The sequence below is a fragment of the Triticum aestivum genome, chromosome 6B, assembly GCF_018294505.1.
Source record: "Triticum aestivum cultivar Chinese Spring chromosome 6B, IWGSC CS RefSeq v2.1, whole genome shotgun sequence".
In the NCBI taxonomy this organism is placed as follows: Eukaryota; Viridiplantae; Streptophyta; class Magnoliopsida; order Poales; family Poaceae; genus Triticum; species Triticum aestivum.
Genome location: NC_057810.1, coordinates 456,135,835 through 456,160,809, shown reverse-complemented (window position 1 = coordinate 456,160,809; position 24,975 = coordinate 456,135,835). Strand labels below are relative to the sequence as shown.

At 44.1% G+C, this 24,975-nt stretch overlaps 3 protein-coding genes across 4 annotated transcripts; 2 read left to right on the top strand and 1 right to left on the bottom strand.

Moving 5' to 3' along the window:
- The first annotated feature begins 7,762 nt into the window (after positions 1-7,762).
- LOC123137449 (protein GrpE) lies at positions 7,763-10,889 on the top strand. 2 transcript variants are annotated; one of them, XM_044557210.1, is made up of 4 exons: positions 7,763-8,106; positions 9,501-9,635; positions 9,750-10,013; positions 10,404-10,889. In XM_044557210.1, the coding sequence occupies exons 1-4, from the start codon at positions 7,879-7,881 to the stop codon at positions 10,644-10,646; spliced, it is 870 nt and encodes a 289-aa protein (XP_044413145.1). In that variant the 5' UTR covers positions 7,763-7,878; the 3' UTR covers positions 10,647-10,889. The 2 variants fall into 2 exon arrangements, with proteins under 2 accessions (XP_044413145.1, XP_044413144.1); XM_044557209.1 differs by having other exon boundaries at positions 7,766-8,106; positions 9,501-10,013.
- Positions 10,890-11,119: 230 nt separating this feature from the next.
- Positions 11,120-13,263, top strand: LOC123137450 (phosphatidyl-N-methylethanolamine N-methyltransferase). Its single transcript, XM_044557211.1, has 2 exons — positions 11,120-11,486; positions 12,880-13,263. Exons 1-2 carry the CDS (start codon positions 11,236-11,238, stop codon positions 13,127-13,129), a joined length of 501 nt encoding a protein of 166 aa, XP_044413146.1. The 5' UTR covers positions 11,120-11,235; the 3' UTR covers positions 13,130-13,263.
- A 1,253-nt stretch (positions 13,264-14,516) lies between these two features.
- Positions 14,517-18,759, bottom strand: LOC123137448 (nuclear cap-binding protein subunit 2). Its single transcript, XM_044557208.1, has 8 exons — positions 18,526-18,759; positions 18,220-18,443; positions 16,352-16,490; positions 16,232-16,265; positions 15,911-16,009; positions 15,054-15,104; positions 14,891-14,973; positions 14,517-14,808 (listed from the first exon to the last, which is right to left on the bottom strand). The coding sequence occupies exons 1-8, from the start codon at positions 18,541-18,543 to the stop codon at positions 14,731-14,733; spliced, it is 726 nt and encodes a 241-aa protein (XP_044413143.1). The 5' UTR covers positions 18,544-18,759; the 3' UTR covers positions 14,517-14,730.
- Positions 18,760-24,975: the final 6,216 nt, after the last annotated feature.

The following is a 24,975-nucleotide window of genomic DNA, read 5'->3' as shown; positions in this document are numbered from 1 at the left end:
CTCCAGCCGTGATACAAGGAAGCAGGCACAACTACCATTATCTGCCAAGAGCACACCTATCGGGCCTGCACAGAGTTCATCTTCTTCCATGGCATCAACAGGGCACACCAGTGATATTATTTGTCGTTGTTGTAAGGTAAGAGGACATTTTGCGAGAGAATGCAAATCTCAGCGTGTGATGATTGCTACTAAGGATGGTGGGTATGAGTCCGCTAGTGACTATGATGAGGAGACTTTGGCTCTTATTACACATGAAGAACACGATGGAGACGATTCTGATCATGAGAAGCAATACATGGCTCCTGGAGATGCTGACAGGTATGAATGTTTAGTTGCTCAACGTGTTTTGAGTGTGCAGGTTACACAAGCTGAGCAAAATCAGAGGCATAATTTGTTCCATACAAAGGGAGTTGTGAAGGAACGTTCTGTTCGCGTGATCATAGATGGAGGGAGTTGCAACAACTTGGCTAGCATGGAGATGGTGGAGAAGCTATCTCTCCCCACAAGACCACATCCACATCCTTACTACATCCAATGGTTCAACAACAGCGGCAAGGTTAAGGTAACACGTACTGTTCGTGTGCATTTTAGTATCTCCACATATGCTGATTATGTTGATTGTGATGTGGTACCTATGCAAGCATGTTCCTTATTACTTGGTAGACCATGGAAATTTGATAAAAATTCTGTACACCATGGTAGAAACAATCGGTATACTCTTGTTCATAAGGATAAAAATATTACTTTGCTTCCTATGACTCCTGATTCCATTTTGAAAGATGATATTAATAGAGCTAATAAAGCAAAACATGAGAAAAATAAGAGTGAAAATCAGATTGTGGCAAAAGAATTTGAGCAACAAATGAAGCCTAATAATAAACCATCTACTGTTGCTTCTGAAATTAAATTGAAAAGTGCATGTTTACTTGCCACCAAATCTGATATTGATGAGCTAGATTTTAGCAAATCTGTTTGCTATGCTTTTGTGTGCAAAGAGGCATTATTTTCATTCGAGGACGTGCCTTCCTCTTTGCCCCCTGCTGTCACTAACATTTTGCAGGAGTTCGCTGACGTCTTCCCACAAGACGTGCCACCGGGATTACCACCTATTCGAGGGATTGAACATCAAATTGACTTAATTCCCGGTGCATCGCTATCCAACCGTGCACCATACCGTACCAATCCAGAGGAGACGAAGGAGATTATGCGTCAAGTACAAGAGCTTCTCGACAAAGGTTATATACGCGAATCCCTTAGTCCTTGTGTTGTTCCTATTATTTTAGTGCCGAAAAAGGATGGTACATCGCGTATGTGTGTTGATTGTAGAGGCATTAATAATATTACTATTCGTTATCGTCATCCTATTCCTAGGCTAGATGATATGCTTGATGAATTGAGTGGCTCTACAATATTCTCCAAAGTTGATTTGCGTAGTGGATACCATCAAATTTGTATGAAATAGGGGGATGAATGGAAAACAACATTTAAAACTAAGTTTGGATTATATGAGTGGTTAGTCATGCCTTTTGGGTTAACTAATGCACCTAGTACTTTCATGAGATTAATGAACGAAGTTTTACGTGCTTTCATTGGACGATTTGTGGTAGTTTACTTTGATGACATATTGATTTATAGCAGAACTTTGGAGGAACATTTGGAATATTTACGTGCTGTTTTTATTGCTCTACGTGATGCACGTTTGTTTGGTAACCTTGGGAAGTGCACCTTTTGCACCGACCGAGTGTCTTTCTTGGCTATGTTGTTACTCCACAGGGAATTGAAGTTGATAAAGCCAAGATTGAAGCTATTGAGAGTTGGTCGCAGCCCAAAACGGTCACACAAGTGAGGAGTTTTCTTGGCCTTGCTGGATTCTATAGGCATTTTGTGAGAGATTTCAGCACCATTGTTGCACCTCTCAATGAGCTTACAAAGAAGGATGTGCCTTTTGTTTGGGGTACCGCATAGGAAGAAGCCTTCACGGTATTGAAAGATAAGTTGACACATGCTCCTTTACTCCAACTTCCTGATTTTAATAAGACTTTTGAGCTTGAATGTGATGCTAGTGGAATTGGATTAGGAGGTGTGTTATTACAAGATGGCAAACCTGTTGCATATTTTTCTGAAAAATTGAGTGGGCCTAGTCTGAATTATTCTACTTATGATAAAGAATTATATGCTCTTGTTCGGACTTTAGAGACATGGCAACATTATTTATGGCCCAAAGAATTTGTTATACATTCTGATCATGAATCTTTGAAACATATTAAAATTCAAGCTAAACTGAATCATAGACATGCTAAATGGGTTGAATTCATTGAGACTTTCCCTTATGTTATTCAACACAAGAAGGGTAAAGAAAATGTTATTGCTGATGCATTGTCTCGTCGCTATACTATGCTTTCACAACTTGAATTCAAAATATTTGGTTTGGAGACCATCAAAGATCAATATGTGCATGATGCTGATTTTAAAGCTGTATTGCAGAATTGTAAAGAAGGGAAAACATGGAACAAGTTCGTCGTTAATGATGGATTTGTGTTTCGTGCTAACAAGCTATACATTCCAGCTAGCTCTATTCGTCTTTTGTTGTTGCAGGAGGCGCATGGAGGGGGATTAATGGGACACTTTGGCGTGAAGAAGACGGAGGACGTACTTGCTACACATTTCTTCTGGCCAAAGATGAGACGGGATGTTGAGTGTTTTATTGCTCGCTGCACTACATGTCAAAAAGCTAAGTCATGACTCAATTCTCATGGTTTATATATGCCTTTGCCTATACCTAGTGTTCCTTGGGAGGATATATCTATGGACTTTGTTTTAGGTTTACCTCGAACAAAGAAGGGGAGGGATAGCATATTTGTTGTCGTGGATAGATTCTCGAAAATGGCACACTTTATACCATGTCATAAAAGCGATGATGCCGTTAATGTTGCTAATTTGTTCTTTCGTGAAATTATTCGCTTGCATGGTGTGCCCAATACTATTGTTTCAGATCGTGATACTAAATTTCTTAGCCACTTTTGGAGATGTTTATGGGCTAAATTGGGGACTAAACTGCTTTTTAGTACTATTTGTCACCCCCAAACTGATGGACAAACTGAAGTAGTCAATAGAACATTGTCTACTATGCTTAGGGCTGTTTTGAAGAATAATAAGAAAATGTGGGAAGAATGCTTGCCTCATATTGAATTTGCTTATAATCGTTTATTGCATTCTACTACTAAGATGTGCCCTTTTGAAATTGTGTATGGTTTCCTACCTCGTGCACCTATTGATTTGTTGCCTCTTCCATCTTCGGAGAAGGTTAATTTTGATGCTAAACAATATGCTGAATTGATTTTAAAAATGCATGAGTTAACTAAGGAAAACATTGAGCGTATGAATGCTAAATATAAACTTGCTGGAGATAAGGGTAGAAAACATCTTGTGTTTGCACCTGGAGATCTTGTTTGGTTACATTTGCGTAAGGATAGATTTCCTGATTTGCGCAAATCAAAGTTAATGCCACGTGCTATGGTCCTTTTCACGTGTTGGAGAAAATAAATGATAATGCATATAAACTTGAGCTGCCTGCAGATTTTGGGGTTAGTCCCACTTTTAACATTGCAGATTTGAAGCCTTATTTTGGTGAGGAAGATGAGCTTCCGTCGAGGACGACTTCATTTCAAGAAGGGGAGGATGATGAGGACATCAATACCATTGTTACACCCACAGCCCCTACTACTACATATACTGGACCAATTACTAGAGCTCGCGCACGCCAATTAAATTATCAGGTACTTTCGTTTCTTGGTAATGATTCTAATGTTCATGAGAATATGATGCTGCCTAAATTGGATACATTTTTTTTGCTTACAAATGAAGGGCCTAGCTTGGAGAAGGATGAACATTGGAGCAAGAACAAGCATGGAGATGATGGCATGCGCAAGGGGAACAAGAACGAAGATAGAGTGATGATTTCAGGACTTTGAAGCCACCATAATGAGTGCATGAAGCCTTGGACGAAATATACAAGATGCCACTTCATAAATTTCGTCCAGAGGCTATTCTAGGTGCTGCGTCACCTTATTATTGGGCCAGGCCCATGTAATTTTGAAATACATAAGTATAGGCTATTTTTAGAGTCCGTATGTGTGGGGAAACAAGAGATAGGGTTAGTTTTGGAGCCCTCCACCAAGGGCCACGAAATTCACCCCCTCTTCCTCCATATATACAGCCCTTAGGGCACTGTTTAGACTTTGAGTTTTGTTTAGATTAAAAGTTCGCCATAGCTGCAACTTCGCGTACTTTGTTTGTGTTCAATGACCAGACAAAGGCGTCACAGAACCCCACCTTGATCAATAAAGCTTTCATCTTATATTCGCAATATCCAGATTGCAATCTCAGTTTCTTGCATGTTCTTCATTTGCTCGCAGGAAACAGACCCTCGTGGTCAGCTTGATCATGCTCCGGCGTGGTCAATAACCTCTCGGAGTTGGTTTAGCGATTGCTAAGGCGCGACGTCCTCGCACGTTCGTAGTCGGATCGTCAAAGTCGACTTCCACCAAAGCGATATCCATCATCTCATCGAAAGACGGGACACCTTTGCCTCTATCAAGGACTCAGTCCGTGTAGTTGCTGCCATCATCTTTCAACTTAGCTTTCTCTAGGAACACATTAAAATTCAAAAGAACGGTATCCGTACGGTAGCTTTTGCTTTTGGTCTATGAGGGTACGTGGACACACTCTCTCCTTCATTGCTATGCATCACCTAGATAGATCTTGTGTGATCGTAGGATTTTTTTGAAATTACCGCGTTCCCCGGCAGATGATTGATGTCGTCACACCAAGAGGTCCCTAAGAATATCTCTACATCATTGGAGGAGCAAATCATACTCTCGATCTATCTAGTCCCTTGTCAAACTTCCCGATGAGCATGTAAGTTGTCTTTATGATAACCGTGTTACATGTGACTTTGAGCAACCCCATAGTCCACTATATGGTAAGAAGTGACTACGATACTCTCATGGTTTAAGAAGCAAAATCACATGTTAACACTCCCTGTTATTACAATTGATTATAGACGATCTAAACTCCATTCATAACTGATAAGTTTGGGTCGATTCAATTTGATCGTTCCTCCAATGTCATAATCTCAATGTTGTTTTAGGATTATTGTTTACACTTAAAGATATCCTAAGATCCAAAAAGCATGATCACCAACAACACTTGAGCTAGTCCTAGAGGCAAGACTAGGAACCTTCTATTTAACCATTTATCATGCCGCACGAGCATATGAGTTTTCACCGAGCCACATATTCCAAGATCATAGCAGTTATAACATAGAATATAAATTCTTTAATTATGAATACGGAAATAACAATACAAATATTATTGCCACTAGGGCATATTTCCAACACGTCTGCCCACCAGTTGCTCGCGACGAAGCCATCCTCTCCCGGCGGCATAGATCGCTCCATCGATGAACTCAACATGCGCCGCCAAGTATCCATGCGCTAACCCTAATCGTCTCCCGGGGGCTCCGGGCATTGCGTGGGAAAAACTGTTTGTTGGTAGTGGCATCTATTTTTTTTCTTTGCATGATAATACATGTCTCATTTATATCATAAAGATTAATGTATAAGTCATTTAAGGACCGACATGACAAAATTGAACAGACAACAAAACGTCTCTGAGCTTGACACCAACGCCCCTCACCTGCCCCCGACACCACCACAACAGACACCGAAGAAAAAAATGAACCTCCTCACCTGAACTCAACGCGACTTCATCGCTGATACGCAGCTTTGCGGAACTCCAAGGTGGCTTAGAGCATCTACAGCCGTGCGCCCCAAACCCTCCTCAAACACCCGGGCGGCCCGCCCGGTCACTGACCGGTCACGATATTTTGATCCAGACGGACGCCTCAAATGCCCGAGCTGACCGACACCCCTCATATCCAGCCCACGTCGGACCCGACCCATCCTAGCCCACCCGACCCCACATATATTCGTCCCCATCCTCTCGCTAGAGAAAACCCTAGCCACTTCACTCCACTCCCCTCCGCCACCCGAGCTCACCTCCGGCGGTTTTCATCCTTCTCCTACATGACAGGCAATGGATCAGACTCCGAACAGTCTGGATCCGTCGACTGGGGTGTCATCCCGTGCGGGTTGGATGAGGCAATGGCAGTCCGCATTGCACTCCGCCGCTCTCGGGAGGACAACGCCCGGCCGACGGATGGATCTGTTCACCGTGACTCCATTACGTCAGCTCACCCGGCGCTCGGGTCCTCTGGGGCTGGATCCTCGCGGTTCCGGTAGCCGGAACACCTCTCCTTCCCCATCACCGGTCGGGCAGACTATGAGTCCCACCGGGATCGGGCGGTCCACCATGGGAAGGAGAAGATAAGGGTCGTCGAGGCCCGTATCGTGGCGGAAATGGCGGCGGCGGAGGCGGCTGATGCGGCGGCGCGGGCGGCCACAGAGGAGGAAGCCATCCGTGCCCGCATTATGAAGAAATGACAGCGGAGGAACACGCGTGCCCTCGCTCGAGAGCAAAATCGGGCGGTCTGTGCCATGGCCGGACTGCCATCGAAGGAGGAGAAGGCGAACAGTGATAGCGAGGATAACTCCGGCGACGAGCAGATCCGGCTCGATCCGTACTGCACCTTTGATCGGTACTTCTGCGAGAAGGACGTCAAGGGCGCCGGGAAGGGCAAGAGCAACCGTGGATGAACTCCACCATAGCCAAACATGACGAATTTTGGTAGTCCAATGGCATGTTTAGTTAGTAGTGATGGAGTAGCTGGACGATGTGTGTGCATCGACGTAGTTGCATGAGTTTGTATGAATTTGAGATATGATAATTGAGGTGTTCGGATCTGGATTACATTATTTAAGGGATGCCCGGTTGGTGCTCGCGGACACGCACGAGCGCGTCCGTGGGCGTTTGAGGGGTCGAATTTGCCAAGTCCGACCATAGATGCTCTTACCAAAGGTGAAGCCATTACCGTTGACCGAATCAGACTAGGGCAACACCCAGGACACGCCATCAAACTTTAGATCTGGCACCCCACCACGACTAAGACGCCGAAGGAGAAAATCACACTTGCCATCCATCAACCACGAACCCAACACACGTTCCGTCTTTCAGATGTCGTCGATGCAGACCACAATCTGCATTTGCTCCTGGACCTCCCCCCAAGCTCCACGTAGACGTGGGAGCAGACGTCGTTGCAATGGCGCAGCCCGAGGACACATGTCCACCACAAAGATGCTGCCGCCACCACGACATTCCCGCTTGAACGGACTGGTTCCCAAATCCATCACCGACATAGAGACGATCGCCTCGTCGGACAAGAATCCGGAGCTTCTTTATTCAGCATTGTCGTCACCGCCCCCGAAGCCAAGACGTCGAACAATTCAAAAACCTAAGCTACTAGGAGCCTAGAACCTAAAGCTAAAATGATCCGCACATGCAGGATCCAGGGACCCCCTCATCATCGATTATCAGTCACCACGGACGACCAAGAGGTGGCTGCGGAGGGAGCCTTGCTGAAGGGTTGGCCCTCTTGGCAGCAGCGGCGGCGGCTAGGGTTCCTTGTGGCTAGCAATCTGTTTTTTGATTGATCTGTGTGATTTTTTTCAAAGCAAAGAATCAAATACCCGATACAGACGGACGAGCCTACACAGTAGTAGTACTTTTTTTTTTTGAGTGCTACACAGTAGTAGTACTAGGCAAAGAACCTGCTTCCAGAAAACACAAGAACCCGTCTGGCCTTTTCGATCCATCCATCCACCCGCCCCCAAGTTATCTCGTGCCGTCTTCTCTTCTCTTCTCCCCTCCCGCATCCCGTAGCAGCAAGCACTCTACGTCTCTCCCTTTATCCCCGCCCGCATGGCTGCTCTCCTCCGCACGGCGGCCGCCCTTGCGCCCCGCCCTTCGCCTGCCCGCGAGTCCCCGCGCCGGCCGTGCGCTGCGTCCCTCGCCTGCTCCCGCCGGCCGCCGGTGCGGTCGCTCCGCGCCCAGTTGCTTACGACCCGTCGCGCTCCGGGCCACGTCGCGAGCCGGCTGCAGCGATTGGGGGCTACCGAGGCCGACGAGTTTGCGCAGACGGCGACGCAGGTGAGGGGTCGCATCCTCGCCCCCATCCCTGGGGCGCTCTGTTTGTAGCTTCCGTAAATTTTGGGTTCTCTTGCATGATTTTCGATGGATAAGCGTCTAGTTCTGAAGATGTGCTATTAGAGTTACAATGTCGTACGTCTCTGATGAAAAATTAGATTGCGGGCCTTAAATTGTGTATATGCATTGCACACACAAGTTTGCATACGAAGGGTTGCCATGACCATGCTTGCATTAACATCTGTCGGACAGCTTTTCGCGGTTATTATCTACTCCCTCCGTCCCATAATGTAAGACGTCTACATTATGGGACGGGGCAGTAGTAGTGTGTCGAGAGCATATTCAGTTTAAGCTCTAATCTTATGATAAATGAATGGATTTGGATGTACTATATATCTTTGTGAAACTGTGAGTCGTTGGATGTAACATCTGTTTTTCAGTTATTTTGTTCAGTTAAACAGCTGTTTCCATGTGTTGCTTTGACTTATATTGGATGATCATAGTTCATATTCAATATAAGCTTGTTCATTTTTCTCAGTACAACCTTGTGAGCTACACAAATGGTCTAGTAAATTTAAGTTTTACTTAGTGATCACTGTGTAATAGTATGAAGGTTTGAAGGAACTGTTTGTGTATGGCTTATGCTGTAAAAGCAAAACTTCAACTAATGTAAAAAGTGAAAGCATTCAAACTATTTATGGTTTGTACACATCATTGAGCTATAGCTATGATGGAATTTCCTGCAGTACAGGGTGTTAGTTCTCTAACTCCAGTTTTATTATATATTCATCTTAGCCCCTGCCAACTGCATCCATGTGAGCCTGTGCTTTATGTGGGAAGATGCTATTGTTGTTTCTTCCTACATTTGGACCCTAATTGTATGCAGTTAGTCATTCTAGAGCATAGGCTCATAGTATTTATTTTAAAGTTCTCTATCGTTTCTTAGTCCCATGTTTAGATTCTAGGTTTAGAACAATTAATTGATTGTGTTATTGCATAGGCTTGTTTTTTTTCCGTTACGGAGCAATGGTTTAATTCTAGATTTAAAACAGTAATAAGTGTGATTTCTGTAACTCGTAGTACATTAGTTTAATTGAACATTCAAATTTAGTATAAGCTTCTGTTATACTTTATAGCATTAGGGTCTGCAGATTATATGATAGCACAAGGAGATAAGGTACTGTGGTGCCAGTATTGAGGTTGAAAATTGCTGTCCACTGAAAAGCTATCTACAAATATGTAATGCTAACTACTATGAAATGTCATTGGTTAGCAGTATCTTGTTTCATTTTCATTAAATTCTAAGGAAATGTATCGTTAGAATAATAGCCTTGCACAATTTCAATATGTATACAGGAATGGTTAAATATTTGCGCTGTAATTTTCGTATGTCACAGGAGGATACAGAAACTGAAGTTACTGGGGACACTCTTGCCGATGATGCTTCTGCGGTCACTGAAGAGACTCCCTCTGTTCTCATCACAGCATTGCAATCATACAAAGAAGCTTTGATGAACGATGATGAAGCAAAAGTTGCGGAGATAGAGTCCTTTCTACTTTCTATTGAGGATGAGAAAAATTCTCTAATGAGCAAAATCACTGCTTTAGATGCAGAATTGACAACTGAGAGAGATCGTATCTTGCAGATTGGTGCTGACTTTGATAACTACAGGAAGAGGACAGAAAGAGAGAAGCTTTCTTTGATGACAAATGTGCAAGGAGAAGTTGTTGAGAGCTTGTTGCCTGTTCTTGACAACTTTGAAAGAGCAAAAACACAGATAAAGGTGGAAACAGAGCGTGAAGCTAAAATAAATGACAGCTACCAGAGCATTTATAAGCAACTTGTTGAAATTCTGAATTCACTGGGTGTTGAAGATGTGGAAACTGTTGGCAAACCTTTTGATCCTATGGTAATCAGCACTAGCAAGAAATGATATTTTGAACTGGATATTTTGTTAACTGCATTTTAGGGTTATCACAGTACATCTGAATTTATTTTTTGCCTTGCCTGGACTGGTGTCAAGTGCATTCATGATCAAACGTCCAGTTCTGAGCAGAGGCAAATGGTTAATGTCATTTGTTGGTAGAATAAATAGCTTTATGTGAAGTCTACGTTTTCCCTAGAGCAATCTTACATAGCATCCTCCCATATTATTGGATAATATCATAGTAACATGAAAATGCCACTGATTGTCATAGAAAGAATTGAATCTCTCATAAACTTCTGATCTTTAATTCTGGGATTTGATGAAGGTTTAACTGCATTTAACAAGGGTTCCTTTTTGCACCTTGTGTTTCAGCTTCATGAGGCTATTATGCGAGAAGAATCGGTGGAATATGAAGATGGGGTCGTCCTCCAGGAATTCCGCAAGGGTTTCAAGCTTGGCGAGAGATTACTACGTCCGGCGATGGTCAAGGTGTCTGCAGGACCAGGCCCTGAAAAGTCGGGAGATGACGATACTACAATAGGTGAAGATAGTGTAGGGCCTCAAGCGTTCGACGACGGTGAAGACGATGGTTTTGATGATGCCGATGCCGAGTAATTGGGCTCGGTTTCTAATTTGGAAACAAGAAATTCCAGAAGTTTTGATGTTTTTTCTAGAGTGTGCCACATGATAGAGTTAGATATTCTGCTTCTCAAATGTGCCGGATCTCTCTTCCTGCTCTTGACATGGAAGTGTTGATAATTGTGTCAAAAGTTTCTATAACCTCATGGTACGGTCATTATCATGGTTAGGAAGTCAAGCAACAACAAATGTTATATATACGAGGTAAATTGTGTTTGATTTGTTGGAGATCCAAAAACCAGACAAGTAAATATGTGGCTTATCTCGCTTTCATATATTTTCATAAACGGAGAACAACTCTATTGCAGCATATGAATCTTTACTTTTATCTCGTATAAAGAGGAATGCACTCGGTGAAATGGTTAGCATCAGAATTCGGAAATTTGAGCAAGAAAGAGGAAGCGCACGTCAAATTCTCAACCGTGCACCTCATCACCAAGCACCTTATCAAAAACACTCTCTCAGTTGAAGAGCAGTGGGGCAAACCGTCTAACATTACGCCTGCTCTCAAGTCTCTCCGTGCTGAAAACGAAACCGCGCAAATCCTAGGCCACCGGCACCCGAGATGGCGGCGGCCTTAGCGGCGGGCGTCGGCGTGCTGCTGCCGTTCCCGTTCTACTGGGCGCTGTGGACGCGCCCGCAGCGGTGGGTGGACCTGTGCGGCCGGGGCGCGGACCCGTGCCGCCGCATGGCGCAGGTCTCCCACGTCCTCAAGGCGCTCCAGCTCCTCGCCCTCGCCTCCGTCGCCTCCTTCTCCTGGCCCCCTCCTCTATGCGCCCTCCCCCTCCTCGCCTTCGGCCAGTACCTCAACTTCAAGTAAGCACCAGCCTCCTTCGCCTTTAGATTAGCTTCTAGGTTTTCCATGTCCGTCTTTTGCTAGAAGCTACTCATCCTTTTTGTTTCCCTTACTAAATTGCAAACCTGTTGGAGCTTAATATGCCGTCATAGAGTTCGTGATTCAGAAAGAAAACAGATAGTCCTCTTTGGATGACAAACTGGACTGTCTTTGTTCTATATGATTCTTGATGTGGATGGTGTATTAATTGGCAAATTTGTGCTATTTAGCTAATGTGAAGAAATGGATTGGAACTCCATCTTGTGTTGACAAATGTGAACTCATGGTACTTTAATTATGAGTAAAAACAGCAGTGCTTTAAAGTTGGTCATAGTGGGACTAGTATCATATGCACAATAGCATAGTATATCATAGGTTGGTATGTCATTTATTTTTTGGTATCCACCAATACATCTATTGGATTATCTTTCTTCCCGTTCTCAGTAATGGGTCAGGCACTCAAGCTTAATTACATGCTCTTGTTCTTGTTGTAACCTTGATGTTTTATGAGCTTGGAAAACCTTGCAAATGTGGTGGTGTCTTGGATCACTAAGCATGATAGTTCACCAAAAAAATATTAGCTATAAGACAATGGGGTAGTTGTTATAAGCGATGTCAGCAAGTTAGGTCTTTGCATGCTCTTGGAAAAGTTCGAAGTGTGTGTTTCCAGTTTAGAAGTTAATGGCCACTCCTGGTAACAATCATGGTAATCTATGATGGTGTGATTTTTATATGTGAAACCAGTCCCCTGGAAATTATAGACATTGCTGCCTTAGTAAAGCATACATTAATATGCTACAGGTACATGACTACTGTTTTATGACTCTGCTAAAGTGGTGATGCCCATTCATTTCTATGCTTTGTAAATTCTGGCAACACTTAATATCACTCTGAGAGTGTGAGGCCTTGAGGCACTCAGGCTCCAAAATCTGTTGGTGTTCCGTTTTTTATGTGGACTATCATCGCATCCTCTCTACTGTCGTACATGTGACTTCCGTATTGCATATCAATTTGTACATGACTGTTTTTATAGACACTACATTCTACTCCCTCCATTCCTAAATATAAGTCAATTTAGAGATTCCAATATGGACTACATACGGAGCAAAATGCGTGAATCTACACTCTAAAATATGTCTATATACATCCGTATGTAGTCCCTAGGGAAATCTCTAAAAAAGACTTATACTCCCTCTGTAAACAAATATAAGAGCGTTTATAGATCACTAAAGTGGTGATCTAAACGCTCTTATATTTCTTTACGGAGGGAGTACATTTGTCAGCCAAATTTGTTAGTTCCATCACATGTAAAAAGCAAGAGAAGTACACCATCGTTGTGTGAACCCACTTCTGAGACATGTGGTTTTCCTTCAGGGTGTACCAGCTGCTGGGCGAGTCGGGTACCTACTACGGCGTCCGGTTCGGGAAGAAGATCCCGTGGGTGACAGAATTCCCCTTCGGCTACATCAAGGACCCGCAGTATGTGGGGAGCATCCTGAGCCTCGTGGCGCTGCTGTGCTGGGTTCCCTTCCAGTATGTTGTGGTGTGGTGCCTCGGCTATGTTTTCATGATTTTGGTGGAAGACAAGGAAGATCCAGCGACCCGTGCCAAGTTGCTCTCCTGACTGTTGTATTTGCTTTGCGGTTGATAGATGACTCAAGATCTCTCACTGTCCATTAGTTGTGTTGTTCCTGGACGTGTCCCAGTCATGCTGGCTAGACATTTTGTTTAATAAGGAGATGTGAGTGTTTTTTTTTATCACGGCTCTCAGACCGTGAGAAGGTCTTTTGTGTCTATGGCGTTCAGACCCTGAGAAGGGCTTCTACACCTATGACGTTAAGCTCGATTATCAACTGTTGGTTGTTTGGATAGCTGGGAGGAGAGTCCCGGTCGGACAGACGGGACACTGGGGAACATTTTCTGGGAGGTAGGTTTTTTTGTTTGGAAAAGATAACTGGGGAACATTTTCTGGGAGGGAAGTTCTATGGAAAGCCCTCAAAGCCATCTGATCATGATCGAACGGCAATTTTCTTGTAAAACATGGCAATTTTTTACACATTCGAGTTTAAACCACAGAAACCTGCCTGCCATGGTGACAAAACTTTTTATGCATTCGATGGTTTGACGACAACGGAGTATAGTCTTTCGGTCTTTCTCTTCCGGAAATGATAAAGCCCAAATGTTCGGGATTTGCCCATGGCAAATTGAACGTTTTTTATGGCAATTCTAATTGACGCGAGGATGGTAATTTTAGTTGAGAAGCCCAGCAATTTCTTGGCAAAAACAAACTAAGCAGGATTGTCATGCTTACCAACTAAACTTCTTAAATTGCCATAAATAACGTTCGATTTGTCATGGACAAATCCCGAACATTCGAAACTTACAGGCATCCTTCTTTTCTATATCAGAATTTCGAGAAAAACATTCAATACCCAGGTCTCACATCACACAACTTGCAAAATATCAGGTGCTTGAAAAAGAATCTAGCGCCAGTCACTTTTCTGCATTGCGCAAGGACAAAGGAGGGAACAACGTGACGAGCGCAGTGTCGGCCATGGCACCGGAGACGAGGACGACACTGTGAGGCGGAGGCTAGGAAGCAAGTTAACAGGTGTGGGCACTGCTGGCCGAACAGGAGGTTGGGAGAATGTAGAGAGATGGTCGCGGCAATGGCAGTGGGGGAGGGCAGGGCGGCGAGGGGCAACACCCTCCAGCCACGGGACGTGGTCGGGGCAGGTGGGCTGTTAGAGGATCAAGCGCTGATCTGTTTGTTGGGGAGAAGAAAACAGGCTGAGGTTAAAACGACCATCCAATTGTCGATTTGGCATCCAACGTCTCAGATTTTCGACTTACATAAAAAAAAAAAGGTACCTGAGATATATTGGTGTTTCCTTAAATATCAGGTCAGGTTGGTCTATAGTTCTCGGCCACCGTATGATCTCACTGTGACTGGTCATAACTTTCTGGAGATTCATGGTTCAACTAATCAGTGGCCAGCACCCAATGGTCACTATTCTTAAAACTAATAATCTTAATCAGCAGCATACACATGCAAGAGTTTCAGGGGGTGCAAGTCAGGCAAAGGCTGCACTGTGTTGATGAACTGATACTAAAATGCAGGCAAAATGTGAATGGCTCAAGGGAAAATCAAGTCATATGGCATACAAACGGATAGATAATACTACTATTGTGCATTTGAATATGGCAGTAATTTGCTTCTCGGGTTCAGCGCCGGCGTTTCTTATCATAGTCGTCATCTTCATCATCAGAATCACCTTTCTCGCGAAACCTGGGATTCTTTTCCTGTACAAGAAACCATGGAATACTCAATAAATGTCTTATGTCTGTCAAGTGGAGGGAAAGAAAAGGTAGATGATGTAAGTACAGGCTCTTGATTAACATCTCTCTTAGAATCCGAGTCAGTTGCTCTCCTGGCCATATCTGGTGCCGACCGTCTCCGTTGGTAATCTGACAGAGCAGCAGATTGCGTTATTTTCTACCTCCAAAAAGTATAACATGGATATAAGGATATATGAAAGCTGTGGCACCTCCTCTGTCATTCCGGTCGCCATATCCTCTCTTCCTGTCAGCTCTATCAACTGCATATTAAAATGGAAAATACATATGGTTTTTGATGAGTAGTTAATATAGTTAGGCTCAGCCTGTCTGGAGTCAAATACTGAAAAAAACATGAATACATGCAGCAAAATCACATATCTGACGGCATACGAATGGTTCTACAACCCTACACATTTTTGTGTCGAGTAATAACTGAAATCTAAAGCAGGCGTAACACTAGATATGCCTAAAGAATGGAAAGAAACTGGACTCCCTCCCATTATCAGGTCATAGATAGAAATAAATATCCAACTGTGTAGTGCAGCTATATGCAAGGTGAAGTGCTACTGTAGACAAACACTAACATGGGCTCTGTCAGAAGAAGTCAATCTTCACGATAGGAGGTGGCATGGCATTTTTATTTCATCAAACTATATTTAGAAGATTTAAACAATGGATGTATTGTTTCTGTTTGTCTGGCAAATACTCTCTCTGTTTCCAAATATAAGCCTTTTTAGATATTTCAATACGGTCTACATACGGATGTACATAAGACATATTTTAGAGTGTAGATTCACTCAGTGTGCTCCGTATGTAGTCTGTATTGGAATCTCTAAAAAGGCTTATATTTAGGAACGGAGGGAGTAGTTCCCAGTTGCAAATCTATCGACGAGCCTACTGTACACAAGCAACCACTTAACATGCTATTACGGATTTACGGTTCTAATACACATAAGTGCTTTTAGTAAGGTATATGGAGACACAAAATTGCAAGGTATGTAAAAGCAATATAAATGCATACAACACTTTGTTAAAAGCACATAATACAACTAAGTTCAAAACTTACACTGCGGTGGAGCATTCGTTTGAAAACCTACACCATAGTCAACTAATTCTCTTTGTGCTTCTAGCTCTTTCTGAACCATCTTGCCATAGCCACCTCTTCGTTAGATTCATTAAGGAAGGTTCAAGAAAAAGAGAAACATGTAAAGGCATACCAAATCAAGAGTGAACCTATAAGAAAAATATAAATAAGCATCTAAAGAGCAACCAACAGTGTCTAGATGCACATGCAAATTGTTGATTTCTAGATAGCGTGGTAGGTTTCTGAGTATGCTAGCGCTCTCATATCACTGCAGTAAGTGGCAATTTTAGTATCAAAGGATATCAGGATCATAATCCGTGCGGTACTCATCTCGGACCTATGAAAGGAGTAAACAATATCAGTATGAGTAGGGTACAAGGCCTATATATCTGTTGAATATAAAGAGTAAGATCGCAATAATACTTGTCCACCACTCCTTCCACGGCCCCATTGCCTGCCTTCTTCAAAGCCCCAATCAAAATCAACACGGATTGGGCGATCATCAAGCATTGTGCCACTAATATATTTTACTGCATCTTCAGCATCTTCCCTGGAGTAGTACCTGAACAGGGAGGAACAAAAAGAGTAGGGCATAAACATTGCAGGCTGACAGGGTAGCCAGTTAGCCAATATTGGCTCAAACTAGACATTAGCCATCTTCCAAACTTTAAAGACCACCAAAACGCACTCAAATATATCGATGCAGACAAGAACATGATATATGACTCAGATAAACACCTCTTGCATGCATATATAAGGTCAAAACGTCAGGAAATGCCCTACCCAAGTCCTGTGCACCGATTTATCCCAGAACAAGGCATATTCTGGTTCATGGCATCGCTAACACACAGTTCCTACCATTACTTTCAATATTCATGAAACGCATAAAACCAAATATGGCAACAGTTAGATCAGCCTTTAAGAGCAAACCATGTACTCACACCAGTTTGCGATCTTACCATAGGGGCAACCTTGACTGACCCACTAACCAATCTAACCAGATTCAGATACATGATGCCACACTTAACCACCACTTAGCCAAGACAATCCCAGCCCGCTCGACGACAAAAACGTATTCTAAATAATAGTGCACAGGTGAACAGAACATGCATCGTGTAGCGATATCCAAGCAGCAGATTCCTTTTTAAGAGATACATATGACCAATGTTCAGGATACCGGTAACTGTTACTCCCTCTGTAAACTAATATAAGAGCGTTTAGATCACTATTTTAATATAAGAGCGTTAGATCACTAAAATAGTGATCTAAACGCTTTTATATTAGTTTACGGAGGGAGTACCATATTACTGGTGAGGCTGAGTAGGGATTAATCGGTGAATCATCCATTTGACTGAATTTATGTAACACATTTATCGGGAGGTTAACTAGGGCCATATCTATATATCCTAGCCTATATAGCAACATGTAATGCACGAAGTGTCCGAATATGCAATCCTAGGCTACATAGCAACAAGGAAAAGTGTTTGATGCTCTGATGATGTTGCAGCCGATCTGGAAGGCCATAAACCCTCACGAGCAGGAGCAGAAACAGATCAAACGGGAACGGAAGGGAGCGACCTACCTGATGTGTGGCTGTGAAAAGTAGGGACGGACGGTTTTGGGCTAAAACATGGAAAGCAGTTAATTGGCCCGACCAACAATTCGGCCTGACAGTTGATAAAATCGGCTTGTCAGACAAATTAACTGGACCTACCAATTAATTGCTCGAATAACACGTTCTCGCATCGCGAGGGGTCCGAATAGCAGTTAACTGACCATATCGGCAGTTAACTGGGCGATATTTGGAACAATGCATATGACAGGGAAGCCATTGTGAAGCCACAAGGCCTAGTTCTAGAAGAACCAAGGACACACTATATGGTGCTACTCCCTTACAAAACCTGCAACTGTGTTCCACAAGACCTACACAACATTTAATTGTTCAAGCTACGCCATATTTACAGTGCGACAGCATATATTCCTGTTCTAGCACGTTTCACGCATTCCCAGCAGCACCGAAATTGCATCAGGCATTCTAGTATCACAATTCAATGATTAACTCTCACAGTTACAACAGCACACTACCACCGAATTAAGTCAATGCATAATCAGAACGAGATGACCACCTTCCAAGCATCTAATTGCATCAAACCACATTTGAACCTCAATTTCTAACAAAATTAGGTCAATGCCTTTGGTCTAAAATTTTGACATACTACATCACCGGATCCAGCACAAGAACAATTGAACAAATTAAACGCAAGGGGCTCATCAAGGAAAAGAGCACGCACAGTACGAAGCAGAAGCCGCAGGGGGTCTTGGTGTTCTTGTCCAGGCCCATGATGATCTTTTTTATCTCGCCGGCGCGGGAGAACAGCTCGTAGGCCTGCTCCTCCGTGGTGTAGAAGGACATGTTCCCCACGTACACCGTCAGCGACGCCAGCAGCGCCGCCTCAAACTCCTCCTGCGTCCCAGGGAACCGCCGGTCCCTGTACACCGACAGCTTGCTCGGGTCCTGGAAGAGCAGAGGCGCGGGCCGTATGAGCGGAGAGTAAGATGGGGTCGGATGCCTGGTTAGGGTTCGGAGGGATCCATACCTTGAAAAGGGACGCCATTGTTGCGGCGGCCGCGCGAGGTCGACAGCGCTTGTCGAGGGTTTTGAGTCGAGCAAAGGGTTGCGGGTGGGGAATTTGATGGTCTTGTGGGGAGTTCTCGTCTTGCGCCTATCGCCGATCCCCTTTCCCTCAGAAACAACAACCGAGTGTAAATAACGAACGATGAAAGACTAAATTTTCAGATCCCACTATTTTCCTTTTTCTTCAAAAAAAGGCCTCGGATCTATATTAATCAATCCAAATGTTAACGATCTGACGTTAGTTCAGAGGGCTTTTTTGAGGAAGAATGTTCAATTTTCGTGTGTTCTAAAAAAACGTGTACAAGACATATGGCAATCACTGTTCGCTCTCACACACCCTTCTAAGCGGACTACGAACCGACAACATTAAACGATTCGCTTATGATAACAATCTGAGCAAACACATCCAAAATGACAAATTTTGTTCTTTGGTATGGCAATTTTCATCAGTTCTCATTGATGTGGCATGGCAATTTTCTTCTGCCAGCATGTCAAATCCTGAACAAGTTGTCTTTTTTAGGTTGGCAATTCTTCATGTTGCATCATGGCAAATTCTTGAAAACACATAGCAATTCCTCTGGTGCAACATGACAAATTTCTGACAATTTTTTCTTTAAAATATGCCAAATCTTTATACAATAGCATGGCAAATATAGTTGTTTTAGCATGACAATTCTCGAGCGTTCACTCAAAGTGGTGTTTTGAGAGAACATTCCCAAATGGCAGCGTTCGCTTGAATGACCTCTCGTAGGGAATGATAATTCGTTCAAGGGACCTCTCTGATGGAACTTCAGCACAATATTGAGGTCCTTAATCAAACCAGCAGTATTGACACACTTATATCCATACCCATTTGTTTTTCTTTCCCGTAAGGAAAAAAATAGGGCTTTCCCTTCTTCGACGTTGTGCCATCGTGGATTTATCTCACCCACGCCGACCACCCCTCCATCCCCCATCTTCTTGGGCTGAGTAAGGTGGTTCCTTTGCCATCCTTCCCGGACTTGGTCGACGGTGGGATGTTGAGTGCTTGTTGACGAAGAGGTGATCTACTAATCTAGGGTTCTAATGGCGGGCGAGAGTAGTGGACCGCGGGGAAGTGGGAAGAAGGAGAGTATGATTGATCTACTGGCTCATCTCAAGCTCCAGTAAGAGGAAGACGATGAGTTTGCCTGGGAAGACAACACAATTGGCAAGGTCAATTATGCCAAGTGGTTGGCGTTCCCTAGGGTTCATACACCCAAAAGCTTTAGTCTAGGGGCGCTCCATGCAGACATGTGATCTGCATGGAACCCTGCGAGACCGAACCTTTATAGAAAGATCACGACAATCTGTTCAAGGGCCAGTTTGGTTGTCTAGCGGATTGGAACAAAATGATCAATGATGGACCCTGTTGCTCTAGGGCTATGGCATTATCCTGGCGGAGACGACTTAGAACACCCATAATTGATCAAGATCGAAAGACTAGGCGTTTAGACCCAAATACACGAGCTCCCTAACAATTATCTACTTGATGCGGTGTTTCGTGGTATGGCACGACATATTGGGAAGGTATTGGAGGTCTAGCTGACACTTCCAGCAGGTTTCTATGGTGAATTTGTGAGGGTGAATATGAAGATTTATGTGTATGCGAAGATTAAGCACTTTGTCTCGGCTACCAAGGCCAGTGAGAAGATATATTATCAAGTGAAATATGAGAAGATGCCAATTCTTTTTGCAAGAATTGTGGTGTATTTGGCCATTGTCATGAAGAGTGACATGATGGTGATCATGACAAAGCAAGTTTCGAATGGGGTGACTTCATATTATCTCAGAACCCTAGATTCAGAGGTGCATGTTGAGGCAATGTTGAAGGACGAAATGATGCTCGTGGTGGTCTTGATGGGTACTATGGTAGGGCTAGGGCGAGAGAGGGTTTTGGGCATGCCACTAGTTGGCACTTCAATTAATAGAGAAGGAAAAAATTGATTGAGGTATCAACATATATAACGATCACTACTAAAGGATGCTGCTCACGCGACACTATAATTAGAGACCCTTCGATGAAACTGTGTGCGATGAATTAATCGTAGATGGTGCTATAAGAAAACTGTCAAAAAGGATACAAACCGTTTGCAATGGCGGAACCATCAAACATGATTCAGATTATAGTTGTGTGTGCGATGCATGGCATACAGTTCACTCGAATGAACTGTTTGTGATGAGCATAACAACAAAAACGGTCCGCCAGATGAAGGTGTGTGTGCGATATATGGCATACTGTTCACTCGGATGAACTGTTTGTGATTAGGCATGTGATTAGGCAACACATCGGAAATGATCGAGCAGATCAAGGTGTGTGCGACAGACGATGTCGTTGAATTAAATATGGGTGTTTTTATACCTTGACCTATGCACAGACAAGTAGCAGCTCCCCTGCCGGACTAAAGTTTATGAAGATTGCCAAGCGAAGGAAACTGATCTTTGAGAGATCAAGGAGCGCATCAAGAAGACCAAGTTGATCAACTAGCCAAGGAGAAGAACAAGACAGAGCATTAGAAGCAGCCCTTGCCAGTAAGGCCGAGCCGGCAGGATGGAGGACCGGCAAGCTCCTGCCAGCTGCCAGCGCTCCACCTCACTGACCAACTAGTCGTCGTTCAGTGAGGTGTCGAGCCTACATGCAGTTAGGTGAGGCTTGACGGACGCGTGTCGGCTCCCCGACGCAAATTTTTACCTTTATTGACACCTGTCCAAATGGCGTGTCAAGCTAATAGGAGTTAGCTGGGCAAGCGGTGTAGCAACCTTGCCGGGGCTCCTCCTCCTCATGACACCTAAACATGCATTTAATGCTCTTGTCCTAACTAGCCGAGTTAGTGTAACGCCCCGGATCCGATGCGCCAGGTGTCTACCAGTTATTCGTCGTCGTTGCCATGTCATTTGCTTGCGTGTTACATTTTATCATGTCATCATGTGCATTTCATTTTGCATACGTGTTCGTCTCATGCATCCGAGCCTTTTCCCCGTTGTCCGTTTTACAATCCGGCGCTCCTATGTCCTCCGACGTCCCCTTCTTGCCTCTCTTCGTGAGCGGGTGTTAATGAAGGAAATATGCCCTAGAGGCAATAATAAAGTTATTATTTTTTTCCTTATAATCATGATAAATGTTTATTATTCATACTAGAATTGTATTAATCGGAAACATAATACATGTGTGAATACATAGACAAACAAAGTGTCACTAGTATGCCTCTACTTGACTAGCTCGTTAATCAAAGATGGTTATGTTTCCTAACCATGAACAATGAGTTGTTATTTGATTAAAGAGGTCACATCATTAGTTGAATGATCTGATTGACATGACCCATTCCATTAGCTTAGCACACGATCGTTTAGTATGTTGCTATTGCTTTCTTCATGACTTATACATGTTCCTATGACTATGAGATTATGCAACTCCCGTTTGCCGGAGGAACACTTTGGGTGCTACCAAACGTCACAACGTAACTGGGTGATTATAAAGGAGCATTACAGGTGTCTCCAAAGGTAGATGTTGGGTTGGCGTATTTCGAGATTAGGATTTGTCACTCCGATTGTCGGAGAGGTATCTCTGGGCCCTCTCGGTAATACACATCACATAAGCCTTGCAAGCATTACAACTAATATGTTAGTTGTGAGATGATGTATTACGGAACGAGTAAAGAGACTTGCCGGTAACGAGATTGAACTAGGTATTGGATACCGACGATCGAATCTCGGGCAAGTAACATACCGATGACAAAGGGAACAACGTATGTTGTTATGCGGTCTGACCGATAAAGATCTTCGTAGAATATGTAGGAGCCAATATGGGCATCCAGGTCCCGCTATTGGTTATTGACCGGAGACGTGTCTCGGTCATGTCTACATTGTTCTCGAACCCGTAGGGTCCGCACGCTTAAGGTTTCGATGACAGTTATATTATGAGTTTATGAGTTTTGATGTACCGAAGGTTGTTCGGAGTCCCGGATGTGATCACGGACATGACGAGGAGTCTCGAAATGGTCGAGACGTAAAGATTGATATATTGGAAGCCTATGTTTGGACATCGGAAGTGTTCCGGGTGAAATCGGGATTTTACCGGATTACCGGGAGGTTACCGGAACCCCCCGGGAGCCATATGGGCCTTCATGGGCCTTAGTGGAAAGGTGAAGGGGCTGCCCACAAGGGCTGCGCGCCTCCCCCCTTCCCCTAGTCCTATTAGGACTAGGAGAGGTGGCCGGCCACCCTTCTTCCCCTTTCCCCCTTGGGAATCCTAGTTGGAATAGGATTGGGGGGGGGGAGTCCTACTCCCGGAAGGAGTAGGACTCCTCCTGCGCCTCTCTCCCTGGCCGGCGCCCCCCTCCCCCCTTGGCTCCTTTATATACTGAGGTAGAGGCACCCTAGAACACACAAGTTGATCCACGTGATCTGTTCCTTAGCCGTGTGCGGTGCCCCCTGCCACCATATTCCTCGATAATACTGTAGCGGAGTTTAGGCGAAGCCCTGCTGCTGTGGTTCATCAAGATCGTCACCACGCCATCGTGCTGACGGAACTCTTCCCCGACACTTTGCTGGATCGGAGTCCGGGGATCGTCATCGAGCTGAACGTGTGCTCGAACTCGGAGGTGCCGTAGTTTCGGTGCTTGATCGGTTGGATCGTGAAGACGTACGACTACTTCCTCTACGTCGTGTCATCGCTTCCGCAGTCGGTCTGCGTTGGGTACGTAGACAATACTCTCCCCCTCGTTGCTATGCATCACATGATCTTGCGTGTGCGTAGGAAATTTTTTGAAATTACTACGTTCCCCAACAGTGGCATCCGAGCCTAGGTTATTTATGTTGATGTTATATGCACGAGTAGAACACAAGTGAGTTGTGGACGATACAAGTCATACTGCCTACCAGCATGTCATACTTTGGTTCGGCGGTATTGTTGGACGAGACGACCCGGACCAACCTTACGCGTACGCTTACGCGAGACCGGTTCCCTCGACGTGCTTTGCACATAGATGGCTTGCGGGCGACTGTCTCTCCAACTTTAGTTGAACCGAGTGTGGCTACGCCCGGTCCTTGCGAAGGTTAAAACGGAGTCTATTTGACAAACTATCGTTGTGGTTTTGATGCGTAGGTGAGATTGGTTCTTACTTAAGCCCGTAGCAGCCACGTAAAACATGCAACAACAAAGTAGAGGACGTCTAACTTGTTTTTGCAGGGCATGTTGTGATGTGATATGGTCAAGGCATGATGCTGAATTTTATTGTATGAGATGATCATGTTTTGTAACCAAGTTATCGGCAACTGGCAGGAGCCATATGGTTGTCGCTTTATTGTATGCAATGCAATCGCGATGTAATGCTTTACTTTATTACTAAACGGTAGTGATAGTCGTGGAAGCATAAGATTGGCGAGACGACAACGATGCTACGATGGAGATCAAGGTGTCGCGCCGGTGACGATGGTGATCATGACGGTGCTTCGGAGATGGAGATCACAAGCACAAGATGATGATGGCCATATCATATCACTTATATTGATTGCATGTGATGTTTATCTTTTTATGCATCTTATCTTGCTTTGATTGACGGTAGCATTATAAGATGATCTCTCACTAAATTATCAAGAAGTGTTCTCCCTGAGTATGCACCGTTGCGAAAGTTCTTCGTGCTGAGACACCACGTGATGATCGGGTGTGATAGGCTCTACGTTCAAATACAACGGGTGCAAAACAGTTGCACACGCGGAATACTCAGGTTATACTTGACGAGCCAAGCATATACAGATATGGCCTCGGAACACGGAGACCGAAAGGTCGAGCGTGAATCATATAGTAGATATGATCAACATAATGATGTTCACCGATGAAACTACTCCATCTCACGTGATGATCGGACATGGTTTAGTTGATTTGGATCACGTGATCACTTAGAGGATTAGAGGGATGTCTATCTAAGTGGGAGTTCTTAAGTAATATGATTAATTGAACTAAATTTATCATGAACTTAGTACCTGATAGTATCTTGCTTATTTATGTTGATTGTAGATAGATGGCTCGTGCTGTTGTTCCGTTGAATTTTAATGCGTTCCTTGAGAAAGCAAAGTTGAAAGATGATGGTAGCAATTACACGGACTGGGTCCGTAACTTGAGGATTATCCTCATTGCTGCACAGAAGAATTACGTCCTGGAAGCACCGCTGGGTGCCAGGCCTGCTGCTGGAGCAACACCAGATGTTATGAACGTCTGGCAGAGCAAAGCTGATGACTACTCGATAGTTCAGTGTGCCATGCTTTACGGCTTAGAATCGGGACTTCAACGACGTTTTGAACGTCATGGAGCATATGAGATGTTTCAGGAGTTGAAGTTAATATTTCAAGCAAATGCCCGAATTGAGAGATATGAAGTCTCCAATAAGTTCTATAG

Excerpts from the sequence above, each read along its gene's own strand:
- LOC123137449 (XM_044557209.1), top strand. The coding sequence starts at position 7,879 with ATGGCTGCTCTCCTCCGCACGGCGGCCGCCCTTGCGCCCCGCCCTTCG. Across the intron at positions 8,107-9,500 it reads TTGCGCAGACGGCGACGCAG|GAGGATACAGAAACTGAAGT; the intron begins GTGAGGGGTCGC and ends CGTATGTCACAG. Across the intron at positions 10,014-10,403 it reads GCAAACCTTTTGATCCTATG|CTTCATGAGGCTATTATGCG; the intron begins GTAATCAGCACT and ends CTTGTGTTTCAG.
- LOC123137448 (XM_044557208.1), bottom strand. Across the intron at positions 16,266-16,351 it reads GTGGAAGGAGTGGTGGACAA|GTCCGAGATGAGTACCGCAC; the intron begins GTATTATTGCGA and ends CTCCTTTCATAG. Across the intron at positions 15,105-15,910 it reads AACGAATGCTCCACCGCAGT|TTGATAGAGCTGACAGGAAG; the intron begins GTAAGTTTTGAA and ends TTTAATATGCAG.
- LOC123137450 (XM_044557211.1), top strand. The coding sequence starts at position 11,236 with ATGGCGGCGGCCTTAGCGGCGGGCGTCGGCGTGCTGCTGCCGTTCCCG. Across the intron at positions 11,487-12,879 it reads GGCCAGTACCTCAACTTCAA|GGTGTACCAGCTGCTGGGCG; the intron begins GTAAGCACCAGC and ends GTTTTCCTTCAG.